We start from the raw sequence: 10,082 nt of genomic DNA on the forward strand, positions 1-10,082 counted from the left end.
CCCTGATTAATGACAACTAAAGAGACATGACCACTACATTCAGTGTGAGAATACTGGGTTGGGTAGGGAGAATTGCTATGAAAGGCAACACAGGGTGATGGGTGAGATTTTACTGTGGCTTGTATATTAGATAATAATATTGTAGCAACATTAAATTTTCTATATTTGAGGATTGTGTAGCTATCCAGATCTCCTTCCTTGAGTAGGGACCAGCTCATTTTTGATTATGGTAGATTTCAGAATCTTGAGGGACTTGAGAAAGAAGGAAAAATGACATCAGTTCAGCCCTAAAAATACTGTCATAGTGAACTATGGCGCCCCCTTGTGGTGAAAGCTCCATTCATTCTTGGTGGCTTACCTCAGAATGAGACTTTCATTGTCATTCTACAAATAGTTTTCAAAGCCTATTATGTACCAGGCATGGTACTAAATGTCTAGGATACATAATCTTATTATGGAGCTTCTAAGTACACAAATATTAAATCCAGACTGAAAGAAGGGTTTTGTTTTTGTTTTTGTAGAGACAGAGTCTCACTTCGTCGCCATCGGTGGAGTGCTGTGCCCTCACAGCAACCTCCAGCTCTTGGGCTTAGGCGATTCTCTTGCCTCAGCCTCCCAAGTAGCTGGGACTACAGGCACCCACCACGACACCTGGCTATTTTTTGTTGCAGTTTGGCCGGGGCCAGGTTTGAACCCACCACCCTCGGTGTATGAGGCTGGTGCCCTACCCACTGAGCCACAGGCGCCACCTGAAAGAAAGGTTTTGAAGGAATTTTATTGCCTCTAAAATATGATATTGGGGGTCAGAAAACAACACGCCATAAGGAACATGTTGGAAGCTGCCTCAAAAAGAAGTTTTTCTCTGACCTTCTACTGCCCTTTTATCTCTGTTCCATTAAGAGTAGCCATAGAATCTAGAATCCCTCTTCCCCCAAAACCCAGAATCCCTTTTCCTTAAAGCCAGCCAAAAACTGGCTTGGCACCCATAGCTCAGTGAGCAGGGTGCTAGCCACATACACTGAAGCTGGTGGGTTTGAGCCCGGCCTGGGCCTGCTAGACAACAATGTCAATTGCAACCAAAAAATAGCCAGGCGTTGTGGTAGGTGCCTATAATCCAGCTACTTGGGAGGCTGAGGCAAGAGACTCTCTTAAACCCAGGAGTTTGAGGTTGCTGTGAGCTGTGATGCCACAGCACTTTACTGAGGGTGACACAGTGAGATTCTGTCCCCCCCGCCAAAAAAAAAGCCAGCCAAAAACCTAAAAATGTCCTGTATAAAAACTGGTCATCTTATTTGAGGTCATAAGACACCCCTCCCCCCCATTCCTGAGAGGGTCTTGCCCCACACCCCAAAGGAAGGCAGGCATGCTCAGAAAAGCCAAGAGGAATCCAGACAAACAGGCCTTGCTGGATTTCCCCACTCAGTCTGTTAACACCAGATCACACCCATTTTGTCCAAACCTATTTCCACATGGCTGTCCATACTTTGTTGAACCTAAACATGAAAATAGACAATTTCCCCTGTATCTTTGGGGCTTCATTTTGCAGGCTTTTACGTGTGCACGTTAAATGAATCTGTATGCTTTTTCTCCTGTTAATCTGCCTCATGTCTGTGATTTTTCAGTGAATGCTCTTAGGGCTAAAGGCCCTGGCCCCACAAGAGAAGGGGGATTTTCTTGTCTTTTGATTCATATTGAGTCTTGGGCAGCCCTCCCACATGGTTTTTTGGCCATTACCTGTTCTGTGCAAATGGTCTCGTCCCTCTTTGCCACATCGCTTTATGACTGGTAGTAATAATAAAATTAGCGCTTTCTTATTCGTGATATAAACTAATTTTTAGAAAGGTACACTTGTGAAAACGTGAAACTGCTGTTAAGTCAAGCCCACCCCTCTGAAGGACACTGTGTATCACTTGCAACCACAGGGGAACCCAGACGCCCGCCCTTTGTTAGTGCACCTGCCCCTGTGCATTCCTCACACGGCTCACAGCACCAACTCAGGTTTCCAGCTGTAGGAAAGAGGCTTGTGAGGGGGCTTGCCTGCGATGCTCCTGAGCATCCCTCATGTGGAGGGAACTGCTGGGGGCATCTGGGGAGGTGTAGAGGAGAGGCACAGGGGCCATGTGGTATGATGTAGGGGCCAGGAGCTAGTTTGCCCAACCCAGATGATGAAACAGTGTTGCACAGAATCACCTACATGGACTAGTGCACTATTTAAAAAAAAGGAAGAAGACAGGTTGCTCAAGCTGACACAGTTCCAGCATTCGGAAAGGGGAACTCAGCTAAATGACAGATAACAGTAATGCCTGTAGTATAGAAAATGTGTTATAGATATTTTAAGGTTTTATTTTGGAACATCTCAGAAAAAAAAAAAGATGAAACAGTATCATGAACCCCAGCTACCCGTCACCCATCTTTAGAAATGATTAACTCCTGGGCTTGGCGCCTGTAGCTCAAGCAGCTAAGGCACCAGCCACATACACCAGAGCTAGTGGGTTCAAATCCAGCCTGGGCCTGCCAAACAACAATGACAACTACAACCAAAAAATAGCTGGGCATTGTGGCAGGCACTTGTAGTCCTAGCTACTTGGGAGGCTGAGGCAAGAGAATCTCTTAAGCCCAGGATTTGGAGGTTGCTGTGAGCTGTGATGCCACTGCACTCTACACAGGGCCATAATTTGAGGCTCTGTCTCAAAAAAAAAAGAGAAAAAGAAATCATTAACTCCTGGACTTACTTCATGTATACTCCCACCGTTATTCTAGCCTCCTCTGGACTGTTCTGATACTGTTTCCCTTCTGGGTATAATTTTAATTGTTGACAATCATACTTCTTCTGCATTGGTGGTAGATCGCTCTAATTGTGATGTATGTTTGGTTTTGCTTGTTTATCTTCTCTCTTCCCACCCCCAAGAACTGGCATAACGTAGACAGCACAGGCCCTGGAGGCCAGAGCAGCATGTAGATTAGAATTTGGGCCCTGCCCCCTACCAGCTGTGTGACCATGGGCAAGTTGGTAAACCTCTCTGGGCCTCCATTTCCCTGTCTGTAAATAGAGAAAAGCACACTGACATAAGCACACTGACATAAGCACACTGACAAGCAAGTCAGATATCAGCTGACTCCGTCATCTTTATGTGGGGGGGTCTCTGAGTGCTCCTTATGACTTAAAGACTATTTTTCATTTATGATTCTTTTTTCTTTGGGTGACCACTGTTCAGAAACATCATGTATGATTCTGATATAACTGTGCCATAGTTACTTACTGGTGGGGAAGCTGGCTAGAGGAAGATAAATCAAAGGTTTACACACTTGGCTACCAATTAGAATCATCTAGGGAGCTTCAGAAACTGTTGGGGCCTGCTCCACTCCAGAGTCTGTGATTTGATTGATCTGAGATGGGGCCTGGGCTTTGGTGTTTCTAAAGAAGCCCAGATGATTGTTGTGTGCAGACAAGCTTGCAGACAGCTGGTCTCCTATTGAAGGCTGGCCGAGCCCAAGTGTGCTTTCTGCCATCTCTTTGTGTGACATGGACTTAAGAGCCAGGAGTTGGCTGGTGAACCCTGTGACCCTGATTTTCAGACTCTTCCTAGAGCTGGGAGGGCAGATTGATTAGCCTTACCCTGTGCCCCACCAATCAGAGCAGATTTCACATCAGGGTATATATGTAAGGTTTCATTTTTGTTTACTTAGTTTTGTTTTTTTAATCAAGGGTCTCCAAAACAAACAAAACCCCAATACTAAATGTGTAAAAACTACTGAACATCACCTGCTACCTGCTGTCTTAAGGAAGGGGAATATAGCCGTAATAAGAACAAAGACTCTGGATGCATTTCCATCCTCCGGAATTGAGGGAATGCAGATTGTGAAACCACAATAGGGTGTCAAACTATTAACAGTTATATCCTTTGTCATTAAGGATGTATGTCAAAATGTAAATGATCATCTCTGGTTAGCTTGAGGGATGTTTTTATTTCCTATTTCTACTTCTGTATATTTGCTAAATTTTCTATAATGAACAGATGTTACTTTTATAATAAAAAAGAGTTAAAGTGCGTTAGATATGAAAATTAAGATTAGAGACGGTGACTAATTTCCTTTTTTTCTAACCTTTCAATAGGCAGCAAAGTAATAGAGAATGGCCTTCTCTTCAAAGAACTTCTGCAGACTCCAAATTTTCGGATTACTGTGGTTGATGATGCAGACACTGTTGAACTTTGTGGTGCTCTTAAGGTAAAGTCAGCCTTGTTATTGCTGCTCTAGGAGAGGAGTTAAGCAAGCAAGGCAAATGTTAGCATTGTGGCATCTAATCCCGAAGAATGGGCTCTGTGTTCCAGGCACTCACTTCAGCAAAGAATAGTGAATTGAGAGCCTTGTTCCTAACTTCCTGTTTTGCTGCAGCCTTTCCTGGGTGGTTCAGCTCCTTTCTTACTCATGGTTTGCTTTTACTTGTAAATACGGGAGAATTGTGACGTTTTGGCCTTTGGAAAGTTGGCAGCATTAATATCTGGAAAGCACTGAGACTTCCTTAATGGTAGGTTTTATCCAGGAGCAAATGATTCTATTAATTCATGTGTTTCTCCTACCTATCATCCCGGGCAGGAAAAGGAACTTGTCCCCATTTAATTGTGCTACTCCACTAGCTTGGCTGGTTGCTCTTGCTAACGGAAAAAATAATCTGCTGCTGACAGAGGGATTTTTTTTCTAGAATAGTTTTATCTTTGTCCTCTAAAGGGGAAAAGGTCTGATTAAAGAAGCAGCCTCTGTTGGTTTGGCCAGTGGCTTGCTGCAAAGAAGGAAGAGTTTCTGCACTTGGGCTTCTGTTTTTTAAAGTCTTGGGTCCCCATCCCTCCCTCTGTCCTGATTGTGGGAGCTGCCAGCGGTGAGCTGGGCTGCAGCAGCTGCCCGATCCTTTCTCCCACCTCTCCTGCAGCATCAGAGTAGCCTTCACTGCCATCTACAACAAGGGAGGTTGGGGCTGGGGGTGAAGAGGTCTCGATTTGAATACCCTTTTAAATCATGTCTGAGTCACTTTTCAGTAATTTGAGCACCTGGAGAGGAAGCTGGGCAACTTGGCATTCACCTGCCTTTGTCAGGTGAGAATTACAAAGGCGGGAAGAATGCTTAGGAGACCAAAGTCCTAAGAATGTCTTCCTACTCTTGTAAGCTGTACTTCTTTTCCTCTAGTAAGAATTTAAAACTACTCTCTAGAATTAATAATACGTACATTATGTGCGGTCATGATACACAGTGAGCATTTAAGAAATTAAAGCTAATTAAAGGCATGAGCTCCCAGGCAGCACGTGCACATTTCTAAAAGCCAACGTGGGGCAGTCTCCACGTTGTGTGCAGGCCCTGCTAATGCGTTTAAGATGCTGGCTTTGGCTGTTTTGTTTATTTTTGTTGGTTGAGATTTTTATGTGTTTTTAATAGTCCTTCATTAAACTAATGACCACTCAGCAGCAGGGGGCATCATGAAAGCCTAATTGCTCAGCGTTGGTCTGAGCTGCTCCAAAGCTGTTTTTAAGTGACTGGATGTTTGGGGCAGTTGGTGGAGAAGCTGTGAAATCCTGCCCAGAACAGAGGGGGCTGGGGAGACGGAGTCTAGATTGAGGGCTCCGGAAAAGCTTCTGCTAACAGGAGCTCATGCTGGTCTCCCGTCTGAACTTAGAATGGCTTTTCATTTTTGCTGGCAGGACGCCTACAAGTGGATCTGTGCCTGCTTAACTCAACGGAGGCAAAGGAGGGTGGAGAACCCTTTATCACCCCCCATGTCCTCCCCATCCTTTGAAAATAGATCATTTACCATCATTCCTGTCAGCTTGCATCCGAGCTGGGATTTTTGAAATCTGAGAAACAGGCACTTTGGCTGTTATTGAGTCCAATCATCATATTGTACAGAAAAGGAGACCCAGAGAGAGGGAATGACTCGGTGGTAGCAAATACTGGCACAGTTGGAGTGGGAGCGTGGGTTTTCTTTGGTTACTACGTACCACCTGCCTTTTCTGGTTTGTATCCAGGCACTGTGAGTGAAATGATGTCCCCCCCCGCCCCCTTGTCAGAGCCTGCCAAGGCAAGGACAAATAGCCATTACATAAATAATAGTTTGGAGTTACTGTTCCTGGTTATATAAGTAGTCATAGTCATTGTATTTCACACAACAGAAAAGTGTAAAGAAGAAAATCACTCACAATCTTACATCCTGAAAATAACCTCTGTTAATGTTTGTTGTATAGCCTTCCGATCTTTTTTTGTGTGTGTGTGCAGTTTTTGGCGGGGGCCGGGTTTGAACTCGCCACCTCCAGTATATGGGGCCGGTGCCCTACTCCTTGAGCCATAGGCACTGCCCACCTTATGCTCTTTTTAGCGTGTATATAGGTAGTCCCTGGCTTACAAGCAAGACAGGTTCTGTATGTTTGTTCTTAAGTTGAATTTGTATGTAAGTTCGAGCAAGTACATTTATCTTTTGCCTGTAACAGCCTCTGTTCATAAGCACAAGTTGTTTATCAGTTGTATGTTTGTAAATCACAGACTTACGGTGATAGGCTCCATTTGGAAGCATGAGTAGTACATAAGTCTAATGTTTGTAACTCGGGGACTGCCTATACATATGTATACATCCCCTTTTTAAAACAAAAACTGGATCTTGCTGTTTGAGTGGTTTACTACAGTTTACTTTTTTTCACATCAACAACCTTTAGTAATCTGGGTGGCACCTGTGGCTCAGTGGCAGGGCGCCGGCCCCATATACCGAGGGTGGTGGGTTTGAACCCGGCCCCGGCCAAACTGCAACAAAAAAATAGCTGGGCATTTTGGCAGGCGCCTGTAGTCCCAGCTACTCCGGAGACTGAGGCAAGAGAGTGGCCTAAGCCTAGGAGTTGGAGGTTGCTGTGAGCTGTGACGCCATGGCACTCTGCCGAGGGCGATAAAGTAAGACTCCGTCTCTATAAAAAACAAAACAAAACAAAAAACAACCTTTAGTAATCTTCTCATACTAGCCAATCAAAGTACATTATCTTTATTGTACTCAAAAAAAGGGGGCATTTGAGTAGAAAAAAAATACGAAAACAGCTCCCTACAAGGATAAAATAAAAAGAAAATTGAAAGGAATTATGCATGATTATTTTGTGTCAGTACCTGTTACTGCCTTCGGAATGTCCTTCACAAACTCTTCTATGTTAATCTCTTAATGAGTAAGGAGGTATTCCTTTTAGAAAATCAACTCTAAGTATAATTCATATAATTAAATTACATCTATTTAAAGTATGAAATACAGTGGGCTTTATTTATTTATTTATTTCTAGAATTATTATAAGTGGAATTTTACAATATGTACTCTTTTGAGTCTGGCTTCTTTCTTTCTTTCTTTCTTTTTTTTTAAGAGATAGAGTCTCACTTTATCACCTTCAGTAGAGTGCCGTGGCATCACAACTCACAGGCACCTCCAACTTCTAGGCTTAGGCAGTTCTCTTGCCTCAGCCTTCCAAGTAGTTAGGACTACAGGCACCAGCCACAACACCCGGCTATCTTTTTATTGTTGTTGGCTGGGGCCAGGTTTGAACCCACCATCCTCGGTATATGGGGCCGGCGCCCTGCCCACTGAGCTACAGGTGCCACTCTGGCTTCTTTCATTGAGGCTGTGTTTTTGTTTTAATATAAATTTTAAGAGCTAAAAGTACAAAAATTATAAGTGTCTAGCTCAACGTTATGTTAATAGATGCTTTACCAGGATTGTTTTATTAACAGAAACCCAAAATAACACAGGTTGAGTATCCATATCCAAAATACTTGGGACCAGAAGTGTTTCAGATTTCAGATTTTTTCGAGTTTTGGAATATCTATTCACTGGCTGAATGTCCCTGATCTGAAATCTGAAATCTGAAATACTCCAATGAGCATTTCCTTTGAATGTCATGTCAGTGCTGAAAGTTTCCGATTTGGGAGCATCTCAAATATTTGGATTAGGGAGACTCAGTTTGCAGTGGCCAGACAAGGTAGAAGTAAAATCCAGAACATACAGAACTCCATTCCACAGAATTTTGGGGGGCCTAGGCTCTTTCCTGCTCTCTAGGGTATCTTAATCTGTTCTGTGCTGCTATAACAAAATACCTGAGATTGGTTATTTTGTAAGGAACACAAACTTACTGATCATACAGTTCTGGGGGCTGGGAAGTCTATGGCTAGCAGGGAAGGGGCTAGCAGGTGTGGTGTCTCACAAGAACCTATTTTCTTCCAAGATGGCACTTCGAATGCTCCATCCTTCAAAGGAAAGAACATTGCTGCTCATGTGACAAAAGAGCCAAAACAAAGTCCTTTCAGGCTCGGCGCCTGTGGCTCAAGCGGCTAAGGCGCCAGCCACATACACCTGAGCTGGTGGGTTTGAATCCAGCCCAGGCCTGCCAAACAACAATGATGGCTGCAAACAAACAAACAAACAAACAAAATAGCCGGGCATTGTGGTGGGCGCCTATGGTCCCAGCTACTTGGGAAGCGGAGGCAGGAAAATCGCTTGAGCCCAAGAATTGGAGATTGCTGTGAGCTGTGATGCCACAGCACTCTAACCAGGGCGACAGCTTGAGGCTCTGTCTCAAAAAAAAAGAAAGTCCTTTCGCAACAATATTAACCCTTTCCTGCAGGCCCCACTTCCAAACACTGCCACAGTGGCAACCAAATGTCAACATTAGTTTGGGAGGGGACAAACATTCAAACCACAGCATAAGGTCTGGCCCTTGTCTTCATGTTCTGTGGTGGTGATCAGAGCACGAACATCACATCCACCGTCCAGGCGGCAAGGTCAAAAGAGGAAGAAAGAAAAAAGCAAGCAAAGGACATGTGGCAACTCTCTTTTAAGGAAGAGTCTAGAAAGTGTCAACGTAATACTTTGGCTTTATCTCAGTAAACACAGTATGTGTGACCATACCTAGCTGCAAGCGAGGCCAAGAAAATGGTTTGGGAGATTTTTTTCCTAGATAGCCACATACTTACATGAAGACACTCTTGTTATTCAAGAAGGAAAAAATAGATGAGGGATAAACCAGCAGCCTGTGCCACAGATTCAGCAGCCTGTGCTGTTCTGTGGTTCTAGCTGCTGTGCACGTGGGTTTGCTCTGGGGCATTGGCTGTGGCAACCCATGCTGTGGTGCATGGCCTACTGTCTGAGCTCTGGTCAGGACCACTGCTAGACCCAGCAGCACCTTAGTGTGAGTGAGAGCAAGACCTGCACAGCCCACATGCCAGCCACTGGCAATATGTGCGATTTATACTTACATCCATATTAATTAAAATACTCTTTTTTAAAAAAAATTTTTTATGGTGGAAATCAAAAGCAAAAGTGAGTGGAAACTGAAAATAGAATGGAAGCATCCCAGGCAGTGTGGATAGAAAGTAAAAGTAACTTGAAAGCACGAGTTTCAGGGTAGCAAAGAGAGATTGTATTTAGGAAGGTCAAAGAGAAAGTTGAGAGCACTTCCAGACAGAGTTGCAAGTGGGTCCCTCTCATGGAGGTAAAAAGGTAACAGAGAGAGAGAGAGACTTTAATTAAAATTCTCAAAAATTAAAAACTCAAGTTTTGAGTCACAGAAGCCACATTTCAGAGGCTCAGTGGCCACATCTGGCTAATGACTACTGAACTGGATGGAGCAGATATAAAGCATTTATCAGGAGTGTCCAGCCTTGTCTTTCCTCTGCACCACAATGGAGGAAGAGATGTCTTGGGCCACACAGTAAATACACAAACACTAATCAAAGCTGATTAGCCAAAAAAAAAAAAAAAAAAAAAGGTCCGTACATACTTTTCACAATATCCCATACCACAGATAAGCAAAAGAAGTCCTCGCAGAATCAGCTTAGGCCGCAGGTTGGACAGCCCTGATTTACATCATTAGAGAGACTTCTATTGGACACTGCTGCTCTACCTAAGGCAGCTTCATCTCAGAGTGCCCAACTTGGGGGCCCAAGTGTGGGCTTGACCTCAGCCCTCCTTGACATCCCAACTGAGCTACTAATGTAGGGACCAGCCTGCAAACAATATGTTGTATCTTGTCTTTATTTATTTATTTTTTTGAGACAGAGTCTCAAGCTGGCACCCT

At 43.9% G+C, this 10,082-nt stretch overlaps 1 protein-coding gene across 1 annotated transcript in view; it reads left to right on the forward strand.

Moving 5' to 3' along the window:
* GPD1L (glycerol-3-phosphate dehydrogenase 1 like) overlaps window positions 1-10,082 on the forward strand; it is a 66,814-nt gene that overhangs the window by 44,982 nt on the left and 11,750 nt on the right. The window contains exon 5 of the mRNA XM_003781769.3: window positions 4,115-4,227. Coding sequence (XP_003781817.1) covers window positions 4,115-4,227 — 113 coding nt within the window. The remainder of the gene's footprint in view (window positions 1-4,114; window positions 4,228-10,082) is intronic.

The sequence above is a fragment of the Otolemur garnettii genome, unplaced genomic scaffold (genome assembly GCF_000181295.1).
Source record: "Otolemur garnettii isolate 467f Iridium unplaced genomic scaffold, OtoGar3 scaffold00002, whole genome shotgun sequence".
Lineage (NCBI taxonomy): Eukaryota > Metazoa > Chordata > Mammalia > Primates > Galagidae > Otolemur > Otolemur garnettii.